Source organism: Nyctereutes procyonoides, unplaced genomic scaffold, assembly GCF_905146905.1.
Source record: "Nyctereutes procyonoides isolate TBG_1078 unplaced genomic scaffold, NYPRO_anot_genome, whole genome shotgun sequence".
NCBI lineage: Eukaryota > Metazoa > Chordata > Mammalia > Carnivora > Canidae > Nyctereutes > Nyctereutes procyonoides.
Genome location: NW_026575133.1, coordinates 2,035,666 through 2,062,871, shown reverse-complemented (window position 1 = coordinate 2,062,871; position 27,206 = coordinate 2,035,666). Strand labels below are relative to the sequence as shown.

Genomic DNA, 27,206 nt, shown 5'->3' with positions numbered 1-27,206 from the left:
TTTTTTATCCAGTCCGATACCCTATGTCTTTTGACTAGACCATTCTCATTCAGAGTAACTACCCAAAGATATGAATTTAGTGTCATTGTATTACCTGTACAGTCACTGTTTCTGCAGATTGTCTCTGTTTCTTTGGTCTCCCTCTTCACTTATAGGATACCCTTAATACTTCTTGCAGGGCTGGTTTGGTGGTCACATATTCTTTCAGTTTCTATCTGTCCTGAAAACTCCTTATCTCTCCTTCCATTCTGAATGACAGCCTTGCTGGTCATAAAGTATTATTGGCTGCATGTTTTTCTTGTTTAGTACCCTGAATATATCATGCCAGCCATTTCTGGCCTGCCAGGTCTCTGTGGATAGATATGCTATTAATCTTATATTTCTCCCCCTGTATGTTAGGAATCTCTTGAGCTGTTTTTAGGATTTTTTCTTTATCTCTGAAATTTGCAAGCTTCATTATTATATGTCAGGGTCTTGATCAGTTTTTGTTGATTTTTGGGAGGAATCTTCTCTATCTCTTGGACATGAATGCCTGTTTCCTTCCCCAGATTAGGGAAGTTCTCAACTATTATTTGTTCAAACATACCTTCTGGTCCTCTCTCTCTCTCCATGCCCTCTGGAATCCCAATAATATGGATTTTTTTTCGAACTATCATTTATTTCTCAGAGCCCTCTCCTCTCCTCCTGGGCTTAGTTGTTTTTCTCTTTTCTTCAGCTTCCTTTCATTCCTTCAACTTGTCTTCTATGTCACTTTTTCTTCTGCCTCATTTGTCCAATTGTTAGAGCATCCAGAGTATTTTTAATTCCAGTCTGATTAGATCTCATTTCTGTAGTAAGAGTTTCTCTAGAGTCTTTTATGCTTTTTTCAAGTCCAACTAGAAACTTTATAATTGTAATCCTGAATTTTATCTCCAACATTTTACTTAAATCCATATCCATTAGATCCGTGGCAGAGATTATTACCTCTGATTCTTTCTTTTGTGGTGAATTCTTCCTCCTAGTCATTTTTTTCCAGTGCAGAATGGCTGTACAATTCAGTAGAATCAAAAATATCAACCATGACCCAAGCAAAATATATACTAGACAATTCTGAAGAGGTCAGGGACCAGAAAAAAAAAGAAAAAAGATAAAGACAAACAAATTAAAAGGGGGGGGCGGGAAATGGGTGGGGGAGAGAGAGTATAATCTCACAGAGTGGACCAAAATGGTGGTCCACTTCATTCTCAGTGTATTTTGGTCTATATGTTAGAAGGTACTAAATTCTGAAATTATAAAAGAAAGCAAAACTTATATAGAGAAACAGCAACAACAAAAAAAGTGGGGGAATGGGGCAGGACAGAGAATATAATCTCAGAGTGAATCAACACGGTGATCCATTTGGTTCTGAGTGTATTTTGGTCTGTATGTTAGAAGGTACTAAATTCCAAAATTATTTTTTTAAAAAAGCAAAACTTAGAGAAAAAACAACAGGAAAGAAAGAAGGAAGGAGGGAAGGAAGGAAGCAAGCAAGCAAAAGAAAGAAAAAAGAGGAAAAAGGGAAGTGAAATGGTGGTGGGAGAGAGAATATAATCTCACAGCATACCAAAATGGTGATCCACTTGTTTCTGAGTATATTTTGGTCTATATATTAGAAGGTACTAAATTCCAAAATTATTTTTAAAAAAATAAAACATATGTACACAAAAATAAAATTCAATATGGTGAATGGAAGCCAAAAATGAAGAACATTTTTATAACATATAATAATTATAAAATATGAAAGTTAAAAAAGAAAAAACTTAAAAATGAAGAGTTAATAAATATTATAGTTAAGAGAGAAAAAAAGAAAGACTATTGGAAAATTTTAACCTGAAATGTAAATGAATCATAAGAAAAAAAACCCCTCAAGTTCTATATACTCCCCTAGTCCTGGAGTTTTTCAGTCCTGTTTGGTCAGTAAACTTGCTATTCCCCTGTTCTTCCTGTTGGTCTTCTGGGGGAGAGGCTTGCTCCACTGATTCTCAGGTGTCTGTTTTTGGGTGGAGTTGCACTGTCAGGTGGCTGGGCTCGGTATAAGCAGTTTGCCATGTGAGGTCTTTGTTCCTGAGGCCATGCCTCTCTTGAAAGAAGTGGTCACTTTTCTATTTGTAGAGTGCCTGCCATTCTTTCTTTATATCTCAGGTTGAATTCATAGGTGTTCAGGTTGGTTTGAAAATTACCTAGCTAAATTTTGGGGAACCAGATGAAATTAGGACCCACTCTTCCACCATCCTGCCTCAACTCTGAATTGTTGTATCTTCCTAATGAACAGATCTCTTTATCATAAGTGTTACTTTTTATCCCGAGTAGTATCTTTTGCTCTGAAGTCTGTGTATTTTTATCCTAACAATTTCTGACTTTTAATGGGAGTGTTGGCACCATTTACATTTAATGCAGTTACTGATGACTGGGTTTAAATCTACTATCTCTATTTGTTTTCTATATAATCTCACCTGTTTTTCCTCCCCCTCTTCCCTGTCTTGATGGGTTTGACATTTTAAAATCTACTCTGTCTTCACTATTGACTTAATTAGCTATATCTCTTTGTTCGTTTTTAATGGTTTTAGGGTTTACAATATACATCTTTTACTTAGCACAATTTGTCTTCAAATACAATAGTGTATCTCCACTCCTCTTTCCCTGCCTTTGCACTATTGTTATACATTTTACTTTTAAATGTTATAAATACCATGATGTTATTTTTTGCCTTAAATGTTGAATTCTCCTTAAAAGAACCTAAACAAAGCAGGGAAAGTTTTTAAATATTTATTCATTTACTCATTATTTCCAGTGCTCTTAATTCCTTTGTATAGATCAAATATCCATCTGGCATCTGAGTGTATTTTACTGTCACTTGAAGCATTTCTCTTAATATTTAAGATAGTGCAATTTTGCTGGTGAGGACTTAGATTTCTCTTGTGTGAAATTGTCTTTATCTTCATTTTTTAAGAATTTTGCTTAAGAATTCACTTTTTCCCTTCAGTATTTTATAGATATCATTCCACTGCCTTCTGGCTTGTGTCGCTTCTGATGACAAGTATGCAGTAATTCTTCTCTTTGATTCTTTGTACATAATGTGTGCTTTTTCTTCTCTGACCACTCAGCATTTTCTCTTTATCACTTGTGATTATAAGAATGTGATTATGGTATATCTTTATATGGTTCTCTTTGTTCTTTTCCTGCTTGAGCTTCATGCTGCTTCTTAGATCTTGGGATTTATAGTTTTCATCAAATTTAGAAAAAAAATCAATCATTACTCCTTCAAACATTTTGCCTGTCCTTCTCCTCCCCTCTGCAATTCCAGGGACACAGATGTCACGCTACTTGACATTACCCCACAGTGTGGCAGCCATAGAGGTGTACTGCTTGGATTTCCCATCAAGAAAAAACTTGGCATTTAATTGTGAGGAATGCAATTAGCTGACAGCCTTCAGCTGCCAGGGCCTTTACAATCTACCTTGGGTTTTGAGCCAAGTCCAAGCTCTTCCTGGCCATTTCTGCTCAACATGGAACTCCTCTAATGGGAAGTCTTTGACCTAATACATTCATTGGATTGGCTGACTTCATCAGCAATGCACAACACACTGAGGCTTTTTATACCCAAACCTGCTTCTACTCACAAGCCCTTTTCCTTCACCAGGGTATATACGATGTTTCAAAGCTTTTCTTACTCAATCCTGTTCCCTTCCCTTTAATTTTTCCCAGGCATTACTACTCTTGCACTCCAAACTCAGCATCTTCTCTTCAGGAAACCCAACTGACAAGGCTAGTTCCAGGAATAGTCCAAGAAAGTAGGCACTAAGATAGGTCTTTGGACAAGATTGCTAACCACCAAGATGGTAGTGGGGACCTCATCCAGGGGGTAGGTATTTGATGCATGGACCATCTCTGGTATAAAGTGGCAACCCAATTAATCATCTCTTACCATGAGAGAGGAAAAAGCTGAAGACCAAACTCAGGATTTAAGAGTTGCTGAGTTGTAAAGATAATTTAATTCTAACCCAAGACAGGTCTGTTATGCTAGCGTCAGAGTCCCAATCAAGAAAACCTTAGACCATGACAAGTGGGATGAGTATATCTGGTGATGAATGGTAGTGAACTTGGTGGTGGTGAATGCCACCAATTATTTAGTTTCCCAGACTCCTCTAAACCTTCAAAATCTACAGAAAGGACAGAGGCGTCCATTTCATTAAAAACTATGACTCTGTGTAGGAAGACACTGCAGAAGCCTCTCCCCTGCAAGACAACAGAAATTTCCTTTAGAATATGCCCCATCTTGTCTTGGCTGCTAGACCAGTAACTAAAGTTAAATAACAGCCATGGGTGTGCTAGTCCTGCTGAAGAAAGAAAAGAATAAATTATGAAAGATTAAAGAATTAGGCACTATGTATTTGGCAGGAGCTGAGGGAGTATCATAGGACTAGATTTTGAGAATGCTTGAACAAAAGAGCCAGAATATGACCCAATAAAAAATAATTTATTAACTTAAGGGAACTTCTCAGGATACAGAATTTAACACCCTGGCAAGATCCCTAGGAAATGGTACAAATTCACTGGGTGGCTCCTGCAAAACTAGAGAAAGTGATGATTTTCACTAATTGAGGCTGAAATGTCTGAATTGCTGTGGAAGACAGTGGAGGAAAAAATTTAAGATTCAGAGAAATAAGCGTGCTAGAGTGGATGTATTGTGAGGGAAAAGGACCCACCAGAAATTTATGTTCCAGTGTGTTCACCAAGGTCTTCAGAAATGCACTGGTAAGCATCACTAAGTTCACTGGTGGTCCCTTCCTGGTTCCAGTATGGTTTTTCCCATGAGTGGATTAGGGATGCCCAATGACAATCAGTCTTCAGCTACCTAGCAGGCCCAGCTCATTCACTGAGCTGCCTACAGGCCAATTTCTGCTAACTGGCTCTAGCTCACCAGTGCTCAGAGCAGATTTCTCTCAGCCACCTAGTGGGCTCCAGCTTGGCCACACTCTCCAGAGAGTTTCTCTACCAGTCAGTGGGGCAACTACCTGGGGACCAGCCTAAGGCTGCCATTGCCTTCCAGTGAGTTTCTAGAACACTCAGCAGGCTCTTTACAACCTGAGAGGCTCTAACTAACCAGCACCCTCCAATGAGTTCCACAGCTACTGAACTGACTACTCCTACAGACCAACTAAGGTCTGTACCATCTGACAAATTTTTTTACTGTCAACCAACTAAATGTACCTGTGGCAGCTACAATCTCTTAAGGGGATGCTTGGGTGGCTCAGCAGTTGAGCATCTGCATTCAGCTCAGGGTGTGATCCCGGAGTCCCAGGATTAAGCCCCACATCAGGCACCTGCTTCTCCCTCTGCCTAGGTCTGTGCCTCTCTCATGAATAAATAAATAAAATCTTTTAAAAATCTCTTTAACAAGATCTGAATCTCAGACTAGAGATTGGGGACCCCTATTCTAAGTACTTAGTTTCTTCCTATTTATTCGTTTTTACTCCTAAAAAATAATAGTGAGTCCTACATTTGCCATTTCTGTGCTCCTTAGCATCCAATTTCCCCATTCTAATGGTTAACTTTTTACTAGATGATAATTTTAATGGCATCATTGAGATATGATTCACATACTTAGACCTGTATGATCCAGTGGGTTTTACTACAATCTGCTTAGAACATTCTTACCTCAAAAAGAAACTCCATACTCATAAGCAGACACTCTCTATTCTCCATCAGTCCCCATCACAGTTTAATTCTAATCTATCATGTCTCTATAAACTTAATATTCTTGACATTTCATATGAATGGAATCAATCATACAATATGTGGTCCTCTGTGACTAGCTTCTTTCTTATAGCATATTTTCAAGGTTCATCTATGTTACAGCATTTACCAATACTCCATTTCTCTTTCTCTAAATAGTATATAATACAGATACACCACATTTTTCATTCATTGGTTGATGAACATTTGAGATGCATCCACTTTTTGACGACCATGTATAATAACATTCTAATCACTTGTGTACAAGTTTTTAGGTGAGTATATTTTTTGCTTTGGGGTATAGATCTCGAAATGGAACTGCTATGTCATATGATAACCATGTTTAATAGTTATGCCCAACTATTTGCCAAAGCACCACTTTACATTCTGACCAACAATGTATGAGAGTTTCAGTTTTGCCACATAACAGCACTTGTTATTGTCTGTGTTTTTGATTATTTCCATTTTAAAGGGTGTGAAGTATTATCTCATTGTGGTTTTGATTTGTATTTCCCTAATGACTACAGAGGTTAATTAAGCTTATTCTCATATGGTTATTAGCTACTTATATATCTTCTTTGAGGAAATATCTACTCAAATTCTTTGACCATTTCTTAATGGGATTGTCTTTTTATTGTTATTATAAACATTTTAATATATTTTGGGTACAATTCCCATATTAGATATATTATTTGAAAATATTTCTTCCATTCTGTGGGTTGTCTTCTAATCCATGAACATGGATGTCTTTACATTCATTTAGGTCTTCTTAACCTTTTTCAACAATGATTTGTAGTTTTAGTGTAAAAGTCACAAAGAATTGTAATCATTTGACTAATCTGGTAGCTTCCTGGAAACTGACTTTTGTCCACCTGAAGTTTGCCTGGAGCTAAAGCTGCTACCTGGGGGCAATGCTAAAACATTAACAGGCAAATATTTTGGTTACTGTGGGTAATAGATAACATTTGAAGCAACAGACCCAAAAGCTAGGAAGGACAGGCTAGGGAATGAATGATGTCCATTAGGGCTTTGTAAAGTTATATTCCTGGGAATCTAGAGGGCTACATGCATGGTCAGGGCTGTGTGTATTCTAAGGAAAGCCCTGAGAAGGCCCCAAGCTGTCATCTCTGACTGACCTGGAGGTTCTCCTAAGTAGAAAGCTGAGGTTAAGGCACAACTGTAAACTACCGGGCTGAGAGTTGGATGTGCACCACAAAAACACACACAGAATCCACGGCAAACAGTGGGAGATTTTTTCATTCTGGATGTTTAAGGAAATCTCTGTCCAATCATTAGCTGGCCATTAAGTTAACAACAGATACTTCAGTGGCCACACATGACAAAGAATACAGACTTTACAAAATTAGTTCAGAAAAGTTACTAGACAAACAACAACTACAACAAGCAGCAACAACAAACCCTAGGATGGAAGAGGGAGTGGAGAATCGGATGTTCAGTGTTGCCACATTATAATAATTTAAATGTTCTGTTTTCAACTAAGAATTACAAGGCATGCAAAGAGAGGAAAATATGGCTCATACACAGGAGGAAAAGCAATCAATAGATATCCCGAGAAAGCCCAGACACCGGATTTTCTAAGCAAAGATTTTAATGAAGCCACATCTAAAGAATGAAATGAAAGTATGTTTCAACCAAATGAAGACTATAAATAGAAGTAGTGAAAAGAACTTTTAAATCTAGAACTTTCAATTACAGAGTTGAAAAGTATAATAATTGAAATGAAAATTTCACTTGAGTGGCTCAGCAACAGATTTGAGCAAGCAGATGAATATATAAACTTAAAGATAGATCAACTGACATTGTACAGTTTGAGGAACAGGAAAAAAATGAAGAAAATGAACAGAGCCTAAGAGAATAGAGCCAACAAGTATAACAGCATATATATAATGTGAGTCTCAGAAAAAAAGGGAAAAAAAAGCATCGAAAAGAATATTTGAAAAAAACTCCCCAAATCTGATGATAAATATTAACCTACAAATCCATGAAACTCCAGGAACTCCCAAGTTCTCAAAGATATGTATACCCAGACATATCATAATCAAACTATTAAAAACAAAAGCAAGAGACAATCTTGAAACAGCAAGGGACTCATCAATACAAGGGATCCTCAATAAGATTAACAGCTGACTTCTCTACAGAAACCATGGAGGCCAGAAGCAGTGAGATGATGTACTCAAGGTGCTGAACAGAAAAAAACTGCCAACCAATTCTATAGTCAGCAAAATTATCCTTCAAAAAGGAAGAAAAAAATTAAGACATTCCCAGATAAACATTGCTAGAGGAATGAAGATATGTAGAGCAAAGTTTTTATTATTGAAATTATTGAATTAGATGAAATAGGTCAACTCATAATCTAATAAAAACTATGCATTTTAAATTATTTCTTTTTTCATTTGTGATTTTGGTGTCATATCTAAGACGACTACTTAAAGAGGTCACAATATTTTCATGAGTTTTATGGTTTTTGCTTATATTTTGGTTTATGATCCATTTTGAGTTGACTTGTGCATGTAGTATGAGGAAGGCTTTTTTTTTTTTTTCCCCATTCCTTTTCCCATCTGTGCTTCAGATTTTGTAATTTCTCTCCATCCAACTTCAGGTTTGCTGATTCTTCTGCCAGCTTAAATGTACTATTGAGCCTCCCTAGCAAAAGTTCCAAATTTTCAACTCCAAAATTTTCATTTAGTTCTTTTTCTTCCTATCTTTTTATTTACATTTGATGAGTCAGTCAGCAAGCATACTTTAATTCTTTAAACTTGGTTTTCTTTAGGTGTTTGAACAGATTTACAATTGTTTCATAACACTTATCCTGTATCTGCTGTCCGTCAAAAGAAATTTCTGTTGCCTGCTTTTGTCCACGTGTCACACTTTGTTTCTTTGAATGTCTCATAATTTTGTGTTGAAAACAGGTTTTAGGTAACATATTGTAGGATGTCTCCATGGTGGTTCTCCAGTCTACTCTGAGCTTATTTTTTATTTAGTGGCATGGCTGAACTAATTCGTGAAGTCTGTGTCCCTCACAATGTGCAGGGACACATCTGATGTTCCTGCTCAAGTTATTTCATTTTTATCTTTAAGGATGACTTCCTAAGGGTTGCTTCTGAGTCAGCATCATTAATGATCAGCCATTAATTAATAAAAGGTTGTGTTTAAGCCCCCTGAATCAGGGAGATTTACACCCTTCACCACTATGTGGGGTGTGGCATCTTTCACTGTTTAGGGAGTTTACAAGTTTTGTCCTACATTCTGTTAGGGACTTGTAACTCTGGTTGTTCCTATGTGGCTCTAGCCCTGAATCACACACATTAATCACAAGGGATGTCTGTAGTTTTACCCAGTCTTTGTCTGTCTCCCCGATTTGGTCTTTAAGCTTTCTGGCTGGTATCTATTGGTATTACCAGTAACTGCTAGCCTCTATTTAATTGGTAGCTGATTGTCCTATAGTTTTCAACAATTTTGGGGGTACAAACTGCTCCAGTCTGTTCCAGGTAAAGTTAGGCCCCTAGTATATGGGAAGTGTGCTGTCAAGCTCACTCAACCCTTCCCCTAAAGTGAACCCCTTTCTTTGTCTTTGTACTATGGAGCATGTTTGGTAGGACGTAGGAGTGAGGGTATGGGAAACCTGGCTCTTCGCTGAATGTCTCCCAGATCCTCCCTGCAGAGCAGTTGTGTCAGGGGTTAGAGGACAACATGGGGGAGAATCTTCTATCACATCCCAGTATGGATCTTCTATAGCCCAGAATCAGGGAGGATGGAATCTGCTCTAATGTTCACTAGCGGGATGCCTGGGTGGCTCAGCGGTTGAGCATCTGCCTTTGGCTCAGGGCGTGATCCCAGAGTTCCAGGATCAAGCCTGCATCGGGCTCCCTGCATGGAGCCTGTTTCTTCCTCTGCCTGTGTCTCTACCTCTCTCTGTGTTTCTCATGAATAAATACAAAATCTTAAAATAAAATAAAAAATAATTTAAAAAAATAATGTTCACCAGCTGCTGAATGTACACAGAATAGCTCTTCTGTCCCCAAAAAGCTTTGAGTTATAAGCTGTCATCTGGATGCCAAGCTCACCAGGGCAGGTCTCTCATAACACGATTGTGTTGGAAAGGTACTTGTACAATAAGAGTAGCTGTCCTGCCCTGATTCTCCTTATACTACAGGATTTGGGAATGGTACAATGGGCACCACTAACCAGCTGCCACCTCCCACTTGATACAAGCCTTCTGTGGAACATCTGTGTGGAAAATGGGACCTATCAAATGGAGATGTATTTAATCTTATACCCAGAGACACTGTATCTCCCAGTTAAGTTTTGTGGTTTTTTTCCTTTGGCAGCGCCACCTAACTTTTATTATTTTGTGGATCTTACTATAAATGGGTCTTCTAATTTGCCAATTGATTATTATTGTTTAGGAAAGCTAATTTTCGGAGCAGCCTGGGTGGCTCAGCAGTTTAGCGCCACCTTCAGCCCAGGGAGTGATCCTGGAGACCCGGGATCAAGTCCCACATTGGGCTCCCTGCATGGAGCCTGCTTCTCCCTCTGCCTGTGTCTCTGCCTCTCTCTCTTTCTCTGTGTCTCTTATGAATAAATAAATAAGTAAATCTTAAAAGAAAAAAAAAGGAAAGCTAATTCTTTGGATTTTCAAAATATTGCAATCAAGTAATTTGCAATTAGTATATTATTCTCTATCCAAGTTTTTCATTTTGTTTTCCTATCTTTTTACATTAGCAATAACTTATGAAATAATTGATGAGAGCAGGCACCTTAACCAAAAGAAGCAATTTCACTTGCAACCTGAACATTACCTTCACATCAAGGAAGAATTTTTCTAACATATTAAAAATGACTTTACTAGAAATGAGTATTTTTTATTTTTTAGTAAGTACATTCTAGACATTGACTATAATCATGATTTTTTAAATTGAGGTACCTAATATTAACATTCTTCCTACACTTTTTACTCAAACATTTACACTATCATAATAATGGTATGTACTTTTTAAAGAAATATGATTTTTAAATTTGGGGCACTTATTAACAGAAGCTCAAAAGACAGGAAAAAAAAAACATTCAAAGAAGACTCTGAAGAGGTAAAATACCTGTTCCAAGATATTGACTACTTCTCAATTATCCAATTAAGAACATATTTAAACCAATGAACACCAAAATCAACCAAACTGATCCTATTTCAACTGCATTATAGGAAAATTTTTCTGCTAATGCTACCTTCTCAATTAGCAACAAATAATGTCCTAGAAATTTCTCCAGCAAGTTTCACTGGATAAGATCTTCAATGGAGTCAAGGCACTCTGCTGAAAATAAGAATCCTAACAAATTGCTAAAATAAGGAATAAACAGTGCCAATACCCCGATTAAATGGGACATATTCCAAGTTAAATAAGCAGATGTCAGTAGTGGGGAAAAAAAAAATCAATGAAAAAAATCAGTAAATATTGTTTTCACCTCACCTCCATTCTCCTCCATCCCAAGAACTCTAATTACTTTTCTTAAGGACTATTTCAAATCACTTAAATAACTAGTATCTATTTCTCACCTAACCTGGACAGAAATTCCCACAGCACCTGTTTTACTGTTAATTCCTCTGTAAGATGCATTACCCTTTGCATACAAATGACCCATCTACTTTACCCACTAATCACTTTCATTACTTACATTCTCTTCACTTTTAAATACATTTACATTGGTAACTTATATGTCTATTTTTTATATTTTGTAACTTTTATACAGCTGGTATACATCACAAAAAAAAACTGTATCAAACTTGGTTTTAATTTAAAAAGTTCCATTCTAAGAGCAGATTGTTGAGAGAACTAAAAGCAAGGGGTAGTAAAAACTTTGGTGGGCCAAACTCAGCCCATGGCTCATTTCCTTAAATGAAGTTTTATTAAAACACAGGCATACTCATTGATTTACATATTGTCTAGGGCTGCTTCTGCATTATGACACTGGTGGAGTGTCTGCCTCTGGCTCAGGTTGTGAGTCCTGCATCAGGCTCCCTATGGGGAGCCAGCCTATGTCTCTGTCTTTCTCGAATAAATAAACAAAATCTTAAAAAAAAAAAAAAAGTAGTTATGACAAGAGACTAAATAAATGGCCTACAAGGTCTAAATTATTTACTATCGTAACTTACCCTTTATTAATAAACTTCCCTGACCCCTTAACAAAATCATTATCTTTCACTTAAAAAATATATATTATATTTCAATCTATTAAGTGCTTAGTAAGATAGAAAGGTAAACTTTTTAAAAATTCAACTATTTTTTTAATTGAATGCCAAATAGGCCCATTTTCAATGGAGACGGACAAATAGGGAAAAATAATGAAACACATTTCTAACCAAGAAATGTATTAACAATCCCAAACTACTGGATATTCATATTTTAGAGAACCATCTCTAGTTCAGTTTCAGCCAGGAGGAAAAAAAAAAAGGATGGACAGTTTTGATTCTGGATTTTCCACTCTGGCAATCTAAGGCTCCAAGCAGGTTCGCCTTCTTTAGAATAACCTAACAAATCAGAAAAGATACTAACTAGAGTACCTGGGACATGAAGCTTTTTAAATGGCTTTTAAAACTTTAAGGCAAAAAGTATATATCACAACATTAAATATATTTTTACTGGCATGGCTATTCTGAAATGTATTTTTATAATGCTGCAAACATTGGCAAGATCGCTGCTTCTCTCTTCTCTATTCACGGAAGGCAAGGGATTATAATAAACTTACCCATAACAGCAGAGTATTTTAATTTTATTGCTGTTAAGGTACTAAAGCGCATAACCCTATGACTTTCCTTATCAGCATAACTACAATAATTTTATGGTAAATGTTAACCTTCTCAAACAAAATCTCAAAATTTCACCTATGATGGGGGGGACCCACACTTTACTTTACATAGTTCCCTAGCATTTAAAGAAAAAACTTACTTGAAATATAAATATTTCCCATTAGAATAAAATTCCCACTTGATTTTAATACAGTAAAAAAAAATTATTGTGTAAACACAAACTTAAGATAAATTTAATTGAAGAAAATGTTCATTACAGAAATTAACAATGCTTACCATTCTTTAAACACCATATACATTATTAATATATACTATATATTTCCAATCAACTCCATTCTTAGGCTCAATTTAAGAAACACAATTGTAACAGGTTTTATACAAAAAATACTTCACTAGTAAAGTAGACAAACTGCACAAAAAAAGTACATGTATAATGTGCATAGCAAGATAGCTTGAAGCATCTATGTATGGCTTTCTTTAAAATAAAACTTTTGGGGGACTGGGCCCATTTGGGACCTACTGTTACAGTTGACATATGTAAACTGTTTCACATCTTTTAGGCACTTGCTAACAATAGTGTTCAATCCCTGAAAAATGAATTTACCCAAAAAAAAAAAAATTTCTACATGTAAAATAAAACCCAAGAAAATAACATGGGTAAAGTCTTACATATTTCTTTTAAATTAAACAACCAGTTTATTAGTGCATGCACAGAACTAAATTGAAGGAAAATAAACTTTTTATGTCAAAAAATTTTCTGTGCAAAATTTACATAACAAACTGAAAGGTACAAAAATATGTACAGGTTTAAATTCTTTCTTATATACAGAAAAGAAGCCCTGAAATTTTCAATCAATGAAAATGTTTTAACACTTGTAGTAACAATGTAACAAAAATTATACAGTAATTTGTAATACAAGAACTCCATTATCCAATAATCCAACAAAATTTGATCCAAACTTACACGGTCAAGTTTTAGTCGATGATTCTGTTGTGGTCATGAAAATATCCATTTAAAACTCTATCTGCTGGGTATATCCCCTAGGAATCTGTCCTGAAGTTTTATGCCCTGCCACTGAGTCCACTATTAATGCTTCTTCATTTCAACTGCCAACAATCAGTAAATAATCTGCTTTGGGTCGTGAGACTGAAAAGGTGCTAACAAAAATGGTTTGTCCCAATGTGTACATGTTCAGACACGCATCAGTAATTAAACAGCAAAAATCTGATTTGCTTTGCTAATCCTGCTTCAAAATATTGTTCCTGTAGAGTAATTATTAATTTTCAAGAAAAGCCATTCACTTGGAAGTGCTTCGATGTTCCACTTTTTAAATGGATGGCAACTAAGATAAAAATTGGCCATTTGGTTTATGGGGGACAAACAATTTAAATCAAGTAAGCATAGTTCTGTGCAAGAGAATCACTGGAGATTATCATCAAATTCAGAAAAATGTTCAAGTTCTTTAACTGGACCAAGAGAGTTTAATTCTTCTTTTGAAGCTGCCCATCTACTGCAATGCTTGACATAGCCATTTAGAAAAAGAAAATCACCTTGGGAGGGTATTCCAATCCCTGATATGGGACACAGCATAAAAGAGAAAAAGATTTACTCATCAAAAACTCTTTTCAAGCATCATGAGGTGTAACTGTAGTTAGTTAAATGTACTCTCAAAGAAGCCTAATATCCTTCAAAAGAACTATATTTAGCAGATGTAAAATTAAGTTCTTTATTCAAGCTTAGTGTATCTTCACAAATGAGGAGAAACTCCTTCAGTTCCATGGTGAAAGAGCTCTCCATCTTCAAAGGAGCTACACTTACCAGATTCATAAGGCTGGTGGAAGAAAAGAGGGAATGGGGCTGTCAGCCATTACCCTCTACTAAGAGTCACTATATAACTAAGTTGGGAAAACTGTTTTATCAAAATTTTCTTTAGCCCTAACTTCCCAAAAACACATTTTTTAAAAATTAAATCAAGGTACATCTGTGCTGCAATTAGTTTCTTGCAAAACTTATGTGTGCAGTGATAGCATTTTCAAATATCACACATAAAACTTTTTTAGTCTCCCATGGAAATACAGCCAACTTTCAGATGCTCAATTTTAGGTACTATATTGAAGTAGAAAATGTCTGCCTTAAGGTAACTCAACCCACTATTTTCTTCTAAGATAATTTTACTTTTCTTTTCCTTGGTAACTACAGTAAATTATTCTAATATATTCCAATCACGAGTGGCTTCCATTAAATGTCTCTGCCCATGACCAGCCCAAGCATCCTGATTGTCAAATACTCTACCACAAAACCAACAGTTAAATTTAGCTTTCAGAACATTTTCAGAGGTAGTTTTCACAATCTGATAATTGTTTTTGCTTGTCTTTTTGAGTGTTAATTTTAGCACAAATCTTTCTTTCACAGAACTAACAGGTTTCAATGTTTTATGTCTTTTGGAAAAATCATCATAAATTCTTTTTGAAGAGTTATCACAAACTGGTTTCAGTAAAGCACTGATAGTTCTTTTTGACAATGAAACCTTAAGTACACGTCCATTAAATTTAGCAATAGTTTTCATTACACTTACTACTTCTGGTGCATCTGCATCAGGATGATTCAAAACTACAACTGGTTGGTTTCTCCTAGGACATTTCACAAGCTGTTTGGAACTAAAAGGGAAAAGCCGCAAAGTTCTGACTGAATCTTTTGAAAGCCTCGGTCTGTTAAATCCAAATGATTCACGGGCATCTTCAGGTTTAGACTTTTCTTTACACTTTCTATGTAATGTTGCTTTTTTTCTTGGAGGTTCCTGGTAACTATCTCTGCACTTTCGTTTACAGTTTCTGTTCCTAGATACAAAGGCAGTTTCAGAATCTTTACTTCTTACATCAGTTTTTATTCTTGAAAATTTTTTTTTCGAAGTCTTTTCTCTATTGAAGTTTCTCTCAATTGTACAATTTGTTTTACACCTTAATACTCTGGTGTCCGAATGGTCAGTGAAACACATTGGATCCTCAGAAGATTCTGGGCATGTTGCAGTAGAAGTTATCACAATTTCATTTGCTGGCATCATATCATCTAGTAAGAAGGGTAAGGCATCTCTAGAAGATTCTGGCTCTCTCTGCTCTCCTATAGTTTGATTAGATGGTACCTTGTCTTTCTGCACTGAGGATGCAGAGGTACTTACAGACAGATTGTTAGCAGCAGTCACATTTAAAACAGGGTTAAAAATTTTCAGCAGTATTTTTTGTGGTGTTCCTTCAGGTTTCTTTGGCTGTATGTTTTGATAATACGTACTATTTTGGACTAATTTAGGCTTAAGCAGCTCAGTCTTATTTGGCATCACACACTTTAAAAAAACAGCTTGTTTGCCATCAGGCAAGAGGGTATAAAGAGGTGGTTTTGGAAAAATCTCATTCTGCTGTTTTACTGAGTCCAAGATATTCAACTTGGTGCCCTGATGCTCAGATACTGTATTAGGAGTAGAAACAGCTTTTACTGAAGAACTTGCTGATGTTTTAATGATGTAAGGGCCTTTTAATGACAAAGTATTTTCTGAGCTACTTTTCATGCTCAAACAACTGCCAATGCTGGAACAAAGTGCAGGTGTCAGACAATTACTGTTTGGTTCTACCTTCAAAAAAGGTGTTCTGCAAGGTTCCTTAGTTGGAGTTCCACAAGCTTGAGCACTCTCAGTTTTGACAGTAGAAACACCTTCAAGTTTCCCATTATTAAATGTTAAAATCATCCCAGGTTTCTTGTTTAAAAGAAGAGAAGTAGGTACACCTTGTGTACTGACCAATGGAAGTGGTCTTCCTGAAACAATATGTAATCCAGGTTTGTTAGCAATGTGCAATGGTACAAAAAAGCCTTTTGGAGTTTGAACAAATATAGCCTTTTTTGGTTCTGAATTCAGAAGTGGACTCGGTCTATATAAAGAACCTAAATTTTGTGTAGTGGCGCGTAATTTATCTTTAACCAGCTGTTGTGTTATTATTGCATCTGACTGAGTCTTAAGTAATGTGCCAATACCTGAAATTCTAGGTGTCTTTTCTGAATCTCTCACATCTTGTGATATTGACAGGTTTTGTTTTTCTTTTCCACTGCATTTTAAATTCAGATCATTTGTAGGCACATTAATCCCTAAACTACCAGATGGAATTGGGAAGATGCCTTGTACTTTAAAGTCTTTTGAAGATTCAACTATTTTGCCTTCTCCCTCAAGTTTCTGAAATGACTGGTCACAATGAAGTAGCAGGCCTTTATCTGGAGTGTTACTAATACTACAGTCTTGTTTTACATCAGATTTTGCTCTTAATCCATCCTGAAGTAATTGGTTTACTTCAGGTGGCAAAAATTCTGATGCCTGTTGACTCTGGAGAGAGAAAACAGATGTGATTCTAGGCATCATAGGTGACTCAACATTAGAAATGCCATCCCACTTAGATTTTTCAGTCACACTGTCTAAATTTTGATTTTCATTAGTGTATAAATTCTGTCCATCAACGTTCTGTCCTTTTTCTAAAACAGACTGTTCTTCGATTTCAGCTTGCATTTTTAAAGTTCCATCTTTAGTATTTAAAAGGTTAATAGATGCTAACATGCTATCTGGATTTGAACTCTCTTTCCTCACCAGTGATAAAACTGATTCACTTATTGGCTGCTGAACAACTGTCTTGCTTGATGAAGGTTCTTTTTGAGGGTTTTCACACATCCCTGTTCCTGAAAACCTACGACGTTTATTAGAATTATTTACTTTTGAGTAATTATGAAAGGGTAATGATCCTTGGTTGGAAGATTCAACAGGTAATTCAGAGTTGACATAATTAATGCAATAGTTATGCATATCTCCACTGTTGTATGCATTTTGCTTGGTAGTAGAGGTGACTTTATCTGGACTTTTAATGGTAGTACCTGATATCTCAGAGTGACTCTGAGTAACATAACTTCCCCATAGGTCAATATTATCCTTTGTTTCAACTTTTGTGGTCAAATTTACTGATGCTGTAACCAATTCTGATGCTGACAAAGATGACACATTTTTTTCATCATCCATTGTTTGGAGCACATTACTCATTTGAGATAGCAAAGCCATTTCTTTTTCTGACGTTACTTTCCCTGAAAATATAGGAGATGAACATGAAAATGGAGTAGTTGCTTTCATGTAAACTGTGTCACTTAATTCAGCTGTTACTCCTGCTAAAAATCCAGTAGTGTCCAAAGTCTGGGGCTGCAAATTGGCAGTACTGTCCTTTGCAGCATCTGACTGTGAACCTGGTGAATATAAATTCTGTTTATTGGTAGGTAACAATTTTATTACAATATGTTGTTTTCCATCCACCATCTTAAAGCCCATAAAATCAGCACTGTAGTTAGCAGGAATGGTTATTCTATTATTTTTCACCATTAACACTGTAGGTCCTTGTACAGCAGTTTTCAAGAAACCTAGAGTAGAATTTGATCCCTCTTCAGCTCTATTACATTGCCCAGTGGACAGAAGAGCTGGCTTTTCTGATTCTGACTCAGCAGGTTTATCATTATTCTCACAGTGTGGTCTTTCATCCTTTCCTTCATTTAAATGCTCTTGAATAAGATGGCTCTGGTCTTCAGATTTAGCCTGTGTTTTGTTCACTTTTTTAAGCACTTGAGTGTTTTTTTCTATACTTCTGTCACTTCCATTGTTGATCTTCTTGCGTTTCCAGAACGTCTTCCTTGATGCATCTATTCTGTATCTTTTCAGTATCAGCTTAAGTCCTGCTGAAGTCTTTGCCATCCTCTTTTCATATTTGTCTTTTTCCAGTTTTTCTTTTGCATATAAGTGTTCTTTGTGCAAAGTTATAACATGTCTTACCAAGTGCTCTCTCCTAGTGGCACCATAGCTACAATATTGACAAGTGAAGGGAAATGTACCAGAATGAACATGAAGGTGCTTCTGAAGCTCTCCTTTGGTAAAACATACATGATGGCACTTACCACATTTATAATGGATCTCATTATGTCTATGAATGTGCTGAACAAATGTGCCAACATCCTGGGTGGAGAATCTGCACTTTTCACATTGAAAACTACCATTTACACAATGTGTGGATGCAAAATGCTTTGTCAAGTCTAATAAAGTATATACACTCTCATTGTTACAAATGTCACATTTTACTAAAGTGCTTCTATGTGTCCGTCTGTGTTGTTTAAATATCTGGAAGTCATTTGCTGAAAAACTGCACATTTCACAAGGATATGAAGGTAATTCACCACGGTGCCACATTTGAAAGTGTTTCTGCAAATCATTTGGGCTATATCGAGTGCTATCTCGGCATTTTAAACAGTTGAAATTGAGTATTTTTGCAGACATTTTTAAACCCTCTTCTTCAACTCTCTCAGACTTATGGAGCAACATACACTCCTCTACACAGCTTACAGTCCTTACACTGATAGATTTTCTTGCAGTCTGTGGTTGACGCTGAAATAATTTTCTGTATTTGTCAACTTCATGTTTCAGAACGACTTCATTTGGAATATTTATCTTCGGCAAATCAATTTTCACATTTTTTAGTTCATAATGAAAACTACTTTGTGAAATTTTTGGCCTAGGTAGTGATCTGAAGGAATCCACTATTTCATTTTTCACATCATAATCTTTTTTAAAAGTAGTTTGTTTTTCAACAAAAAATAACTGTTTCTGTTCAGATGGCATGATTTAACCAAAAAAATCCCAATTTCTTTTTTCTCTAAAAACTGGTTACTTGTAACTTAAACAGGAAAAAATACTGTGCCAAGACATCTTCAAAATACCAGAATTTTTCCCACATTAACTCACCTAAAATCAAACAAAGAATTGAATTTTCATAAGTAGTCAGTAAATTTCATATTTTAAAATTCATTTTGACACAAAATAGGCATGTTGATCAAACATATACATAAAAGATATAAAAAAAAACGTAAGTATTTTAAGAACAGCTTACCAAGAAGTAATAATTTGAAGTAGAAATAACACTAATCTGGAAGTCAGGAAATACAAGTTTTACTTCCGTCTCTGATCTGTGACACTGGGCAAGCTCCAACTTCTCTGAACCTGTTTTGTCATCTAAAGAAAACCATAATTGGAAAAGCACCTTTAAGCTCTAAGGTTTTTATATTAAATTGATATTACAATATTTAAACAGGATTTTAAAAATCTTAATGATAACCATAAAAATTTAAGTTCCAATTACACACATGTCACCAATTAATACCCATGTACTATTTATTAACTTCCTCATTTCCTTAGCTGACCCTATGGCTATTATCTTGTGAGAAATTCAACAGGCTTCTCTCCAGATTTTCTATTTCCTTAGTGCTTCAGAGATATATATGTTTAAAATAAGTTTCATTTATCTAACAACAACAGAAGACATTATCTGCTCTTTCAAGTTATCATTACTAACTGATTAAAAAGAAAAGAAAAGGAAAGAAAAGAAAAAGAATAAAAGAAACGAAAAGGAATAGCACAGTTTGCTGGGGTACTATCAAAGCCTACGTACTACCTTTTTGGTTCCCAACCATTTGGGCTTTTTGGCTCCTGTCCCTAGAACTCAGGCAGAAGGCAGCAAGAAAAACTCTTGGCATATGAGATTGCACCATTACTATCCACCTCCATTAATTCCAACACTTACTGGTTTGGTGTTACTCTAGATAAGTCTCAATCTTTGTCTTCGTTTCTTCATCTATAAAGTGAAAAAAAATTTAATACTTTCCCAGAATTTTTCCCACATTAACTCACCTAAAATCAAACACTGAATTTTCGTAAGTATTCAGTAAATTTCATAAAGTTCATTTTGACACAAAATAGGAATGTTGATCAAACATATACATAAAAGATATAAAAACACTTGTTAAGTACTGGAGTATCACAGGGTTGTTGTAAAGATTAAATGAGAAAACATATGAACAGTATCCCGTAAAGTGCTACATAAATGGTAGCTATCATTACTGTATGTGGAATAACACATTAGGAGTTAAACTGCAAAAGAATAAAAAATAGTAAAGTAATAAGATGTGATAAGAATGCTAAGAATGGAATCTGCATACTAAAGGTTCAGTAAGATATCAAAATGTATACTAGGGGAATTAGATTTTCTTACTTTTCTCATCTTAAATACATAAAATCTTGACCTCAGGGTTGTGAGTTCAAGACCCACACTGGGCAGAGATTACTTAAATAAAAACTTAAAAAAATTTTTTCAATGAATCGAAGTAACTAGAAACTTTGTTTCAGAAATCCTTTATTAAGGGAACATAATTAAAAGCTAAATTACTTTACATATTAAGAAACCCTTTTAATATTTCTCACACTTAGTAATTTTGATTGGATCTAAAAAACACATTCTTTAATAGTCTTTAAATATATATACATACACTAAACTGATAATGAATTCATTAGCAGGGCACCAGTTTACTGATTTTTTTTTTAGTAGTGAAACATCACAATTTCATTATTCACTGCCACACATTGTGCTCTGACTCATATCACCTCCTCGGAGTTAATCTGCCAAGGGAAGTAGGATGCTCAGGAACTGTACAAAATATGGAATGCTTCACATATTTGCATGTCATCCTTTGCAAGGGGCCATCTTCTCTGTATTGTTCCAACTTCAGTATATGTGCTGCCGAAGCACAAACTGGTTTTACATACTATTTGTAATTCAGTAAAATATTAAAACTTTTACTTAAAATGTTTTACTATATTATTTAAAGCAAAATGTAAAAACTTTTTCTTCAAAAGTAAGAAAAACTAATAAATGTCTAGAAGAAAGTTCAATGACATCTGGTGGATACTCCACACCAACTGAGAAGATTGCCTACAGGGTGCTACATTCTCAACAGTGACAAGCATCATAATTACTGAGTGAGATTTCACCATATCAGAATCTGAGAGTGAGGTTCAAACGTGAAACTTCTAAGCACACCTATAATGGATCTCCATTTGGCTGAATACCATATTGTGGTCAATCTGGATTATCCATATTCAAGCCTTTTTATTATACACATAAGAGTCTGTATCATGGGTTTTATTGCAAAAGGGAAATTGCTTCTTGCAGTAATATTACACGTGTCCAAAAATATATGCATGATACTAAAATAGATTGATAATCTTTCTAAATATCATTAACTCCATTTCAAAATATCTACACAATTTAAAATTTTTCTTATAACACATACCCCAGAGTCTGACAACCAGTGTAAAAGTGGGATTTGAAACAACTCAATCAAATAACACTAATAAATGCCTACTATGAATGTGAGGCATTTTGATGCATGCTGTGGAAAGATTCAAAAACATGGTTCCCCACCCTACTGCAGCTTACAATCTGAAGGAAGAGGCAGGACATATACATTATTATATTGTTTGAGAGTTGACCATTCAGCAACCTCACCCTTCCAGGACATCAAGAATAGAAAATAATTAAGTAGGATGCATGGCAGCCAAAACAGATGTCACAAAATACACTCATTAAAGTGTATGTCCTTTCAACACAGGCAAACCAATGTTAATGAAAGGGATCTTAGTAAGAAATCCATTTAGCTTTTACTTAGGTTTGGTAACTGCTAAATAATTAATACTATCAGTATTTTTTACATTTAATGTATGCCATGTACAATACAGTATTAGGGAAGTTTGTGTATTTTAGGTAGTTTAGGGTTTGTTATTTACCCTCAAATTTTAAATTTGGAGAATCTATTTTGTCTTCAACTATGTTCAACCTGTGTATGTGAAAGCAAATTATACTAGGGTTGGTAGCAAATTATACTTAGGGTTGCCACCTATGGGCAAAAAATGTATTGTGTGTTGTGAATTTCTCAGATAACATAAAAAAAGGAAAGAGGGGGCAGCCGGGTGGCTCAGTGATTTAGTGCCGCCTTCAGCCCAGGGTGTGATCCTGGAGACCCGGGATTGAGTCCCACGTCAGGCTCCCTGCATGGAGCTTGCTTCTCCCTCTGCCTGTGTCTCTGCCCCCACCCCGCCCCCATGTGTCTCTCATGAGTAAAGAAATAAAATCTTTAAAAAAAAAAAAAAAAAAAAAAAGGAAAGAAATTTTACTATAATTTTAATCTTCCAACCTACTAGCTAATGCTCTTCTCACTACAGTTCAATCTTTACCACCAACAAGGATTACTGATTTTAAATCTCCCATTTAAACTAGAGCCCTCTCTCTACATATTATTACCCCCTAAGACTTGACTAACATCTCATCAAGCCTTGAAAGAATACTATTTGCAAAAAGTATGCCTAGCCCTTTCAAGTAACCTGGTGAATTGCCTGCATCAAGGTGGCAACTTACACATTTGATTTCCCTCTTCTTCCAACTGCCCAATAAACGCAAGCCAAAATATGTAATAAAGTTCTACAAAATGACTAGAAACCAGAAAAACATTCCATACACATACTGCGGGGTATTAGGTAAGAAACAGTCCAGAGAGAGAAGAATGAAAATAGATGGTAAGCCAGTATCAAGCACCACTTTTAAAGAGGAATTTCACTAGAGAACATTCATTTAACTAATATTTAATCAGCATCTCCATGCCCTAAGTAAGAAAGTAAAGAACATAAATTGCCCACTCCCTCCCTGAACATACCTTGGGATTCGAGAAAGTGAGGACTTGAGAGGAAGATCATGTAGTACCCTTTGAGGTGATAAAAAGATCAAGCTGAGGTATGGGACAGAGGAGAATGAATCCAGAGTTTTGAGCTGAGTCCAGGGGTCGAACTGGGAGTTGTTAGCACCAGCTGTTGGGAAAGATATAAAGAGGAAATTTTTTCTGAACAGAGGTAAGTCTTCCTATATCCATGCCTATTTTGTGTTTAACAGTTCTGTCCTTTATCCACATAAGTAAATTATCTGTAAGCTGTCAGGAAAAAATATTAATGTCTCCCCTCCTTTTAACTAAAAAATTGAAAAAAATCCTGGTTCATATTTTAAGAATTCATCTCAACCACCAATGCTATCAGAAGTTAGTAGGCAGAAACATCACGAGCTGCAGTAGCTCAACAAAGAGAAAATAAACTGAACACTAAGAGAAACCCCTCTTAATCCTCCCAGCCAGCAATGAAAAATAGTGACTACATAAAAGTTACTACTACCGGAAAAAGAGGCAAGCCTAGGAGGTAAAAAAATCAAGTAGTAATTGGCAATTTCTGTAAGAACTAAGAACATACTGCCATGAAAGAGAGAACAAAGTAGATGGGAGAGAAATAATAATTTTGAAAAGAAGAAAAAAAATAACATTTGAGTTTTGGGTTTTTTTTATAGACCTGAATTTTCAAAATCAAAGGCTCCTCAAATGCCAGGCAAGATTATTAGTGAGAAGAGAATATAAGACTCAATGTTTACAACTTATCCTAGTTAAATTTTTGAGTTTATTTGTTTTTTAAAGATTTATTTATTTATTCATGACAGAGAGAAAGAGAGGTAGAGACACAGGCAGAGGGAGAAGCAGGTCCATGCAAGGAGCCTGATGTGGGACTTGATCCCGTGACTTCAGGATCATGCCCTGAGTCGAAGGCAGATGCTCAACCACTGAGCCACCCAGGCGTCCCAATTTTTGAGTTTAAAAAAGAAAAATGAAATGCTACCAAAAAAGGTAGAGGGAGAGTTATCTAATAAGGTATTTGATTTTTCATCAGCACTGCCAACTTTAATCAGAAATCAATATTTTCTTTTTTAGAAATCAGTATTAATCAGACATTCTACTTACAAATCATATTAATCAGACATTTTACTTACAAATCTAAATGCTAGAAGACAATGGAATAATGTTTATAGAGTGCTGAGGAAAATGGATTAACCTAAGAATTCTAAACACAAAAAAAAATTCATATGTGAAGAAAAAAAACACAATTTTAGATGTGCAAAGATTTAGAAAATACACTACATATATACTCTTTCTGGAATAAAGTTTCAAGTAAATATGTCAGCAAAATCAAATTTCAGTCAGAAAAAAAGAATTTAACAAAGGAAATATATAATAGAAGAAATCTCAATAAAATCTATGAAATAGAAATAAAAGCAAATATTTTGTTAATACAGCTTTTTAAAAAGCAGAAAAGACTGGAAAGGAAGACACAACACAACAAATATGTAAGAGGTCTTTAAAGAAAAATTAACAACAGGCAACAGGAGACATGGCAATAGCAACAAATTTCTAGATGCTGGAAAGCAGATAAATGAGTGAACGACCTTGCAGAGCCAAGAAAATGTAATCCCAGACAGCAGGGAAAGCTAAGAACTAACCTATTTTACACTCTGAATCTTCGAAAGGCTTAGGAACTGGGAGCACCAACTAACTATGAAATGGAAAGAAGGGAGGAGAAAGCTAAAACAAAGAGAAATTTGGAGAAATCTGCTTGAGCTCCGGTTAGATTCTAGGATTCTCTTCCCCACTCCACATGGTAGGTTACTGCTATTTCCCCACCACAGCAGATGCCTGCAGGTTTATTCTCTGCAGAATGTAGACAGTCTCTTAAACAGGGGATACCAGACACAGTTGAGAGTGGGTACCATATCCAAAGCAAGAGGATTAAATGACCATATATGGATGAGACACAAACTCCAAACCAGGCTCCCTTTGCCCCTTTCTACACTGGCTCCTAGGCTAAAATAGTGGTACTAAAAATATGTTCTGCTGACGGTCCATGAAACATTTGTCACCAGTCCACGACAACATATACATGGAAACTGAGAGTAAGCATTCACAAACTACTACTGCAACTTTACAAAGTTAAGTTTCTATCTGTTGACTCTAACAATAAAAATGTGGACTTGTATTTTGTATGCCTTCATTTTCAAAATTTCATTTTCTAGTAATAGAGGCACTATGATATACTAATGATACAATCTTTATGGTTTGCTATATATACTTACTTACATTTAATATAACTTCATATTGTTATCATTACATACACAACTGCACACATATTTTTATAATACACCAGATAATGTAAATCTATACATGACCGAGAACAAAGTATATAACTTCTGATTCACTTCTAGAAATGTATCCTAAAGGTAATGATCATGTTCACTGAAGCACTGTCTACAAAATCACAAAATCAAAAATGATAAAATGCCCACCAATAAATAATGGTTATTTTCATTCAACAAAATATTATTCAATTTTAAAAACAATATTGTAAGCCTACATTTATTAATAGGAAGATACCCAAGATGCATTCAATGAAAAAAATATCAAATATTGATAGGTGTATCAAGAATAGATGGATAAGCAAACAAACACATGGACCCATACAAACTCATAGTAAAAAGTCAAGAATATACATATAAAAATGTTTATAGTGATTACTGGTCATCCTAAGGTCAATGTTTCTTAAAATGTCCTTGGACCATTACGGCCTTCACGTTGGCAAACTTCCTTATCACAGCACAGTAAACAGCTTACATTTGGATGTAACAAAAATGACCTCTTTGCCTCTAGACCTCAGTTACGATACTTTATCAAAAAATGGCATGAAGCCATGAAAATTTCGAAATTCTCAAACAAAGCAAGTGAATTCTATGGTAAACCAACTGAGTTTTTTCTGAACAAACTTAAAATAGTAAAACTGATGCCAGCACAAAGTTGAGGAATGGTAATGCTAAAGAGGAAATCAAAACAAAATAGGTATCATTCAACATTGTACTATTCACATCAGTACAGATACCCAACCACACCTCTAGAGAAAAGACTATACAACAGCCATAAGATTATTGTCAAACATAATACTCAGAGAATAAAAAATTATCTATGTCACTCATGGTATATAAATTCATGATACTGAGAAGTAATTTTTTTGCTTAGTTAACAGTTTATTTGTGAGCCATGAGGTTACTTAAAAAGTAAGTAAAGGAAGTTGGCACCACCAGAGTAACAGTTATGCATGCAGTGTTATTACACAAAGACAAAGCTGTATGTATTTTATATAGAAAACAAATGGCATTCAACTAATATGCCTCCTAATCTTGGTACATCCTTAAAAGAAAAAAATTTAAAAAAAAAACTAAAACTTTAAAAACTAGAGTAAAAAGTGTAACACTGATCTAAATTTGACTATCATTTTTCTATACAAGTATCCCTGCTTTATGAAAGTTCATTTTTCAAAAGTTCACACTATACCACTTCACTTACAAGACCTACATTAGTTTTGCTAACTAAAAGAAACCCAAAGAGGATTTGTTTTTAGAAAAAAAAAAAAAACTGGAGAGTAAAAACAATATTCAGCCCTTGTTTTGCAGTGCTGTTAAGGAGAAAGCACGCAGTCCAAGCCTTGAGAGCAGCATTGCCAAGCTCCTCTCCCAGAAAATACAATTCAGATATGTCATCATCAAGAGGCCATAGCTTTGGACAGTGTCTATGGGTATCTGTGATTTATCTCAATTATTTTATGCCTCTATCAGCAAGATGTGCCCCTAGGAAATCAGAAAAGCCCAAGAATAAACTTATTTTGGGGTGTCTGAGAACATTCAAAATTTTTCCACATAAATTAATGGTAACTGCTTCTTTGCTTTGTATCAACTTACAAAAGGTTTCATAAGAATGTTCTGTTTTCAGACAGTGGGGGAAAGCTTTATATTATACAAAGAAATGAACAGCAAGGATAATGCTGAACTATTT

At 35.4% G+C, this 27,206-nt stretch overlaps 1 protein-coding gene and 1 pseudogene across 2 annotated transcripts in view; both read right to left on the bottom strand.

Annotated features, from left to right (window-relative positions):
- Nucleotides 1-10,313: 10,313 nt before the first annotated feature.
- ZNF518A (zinc finger protein 518A) overlaps nucleotides 10,314-27,206 on the bottom strand; it is a 29,183-nt gene continuing 12,290 nt past the window's right edge. For both annotated transcript variants that reach the window (XM_055300432.1, XM_055300433.1), the window contains exons 3-6: nucleotides 23,175-23,325; nucleotides 20,213-20,263; nucleotides 19,523-19,644; nucleotides 10,314-19,377 (exon numbers count right to left, since the gene is read on the bottom strand). In XM_055300432.1, coding sequence (XP_055156407.1) covers nucleotides 14,779-19,254 — 4,476 coding nt within the window. In that variant the 5' untranslated portion in view covers nucleotides 19,255-19,377; nucleotides 19,523-19,644; nucleotides 20,213-20,263; nucleotides 23,175-23,325 and the 3' untranslated portion in view covers nucleotides 10,314-14,778. The remainder of the gene's footprint in view (nucleotides 19,378-19,522; nucleotides 19,645-20,212; nucleotides 20,264-23,174; nucleotides 23,326-27,206) is intronic.
- On the bottom strand, nucleotides 21,118-21,214 carry LOC129494019 (U6 spliceosomal RNA; annotated as a pseudogene).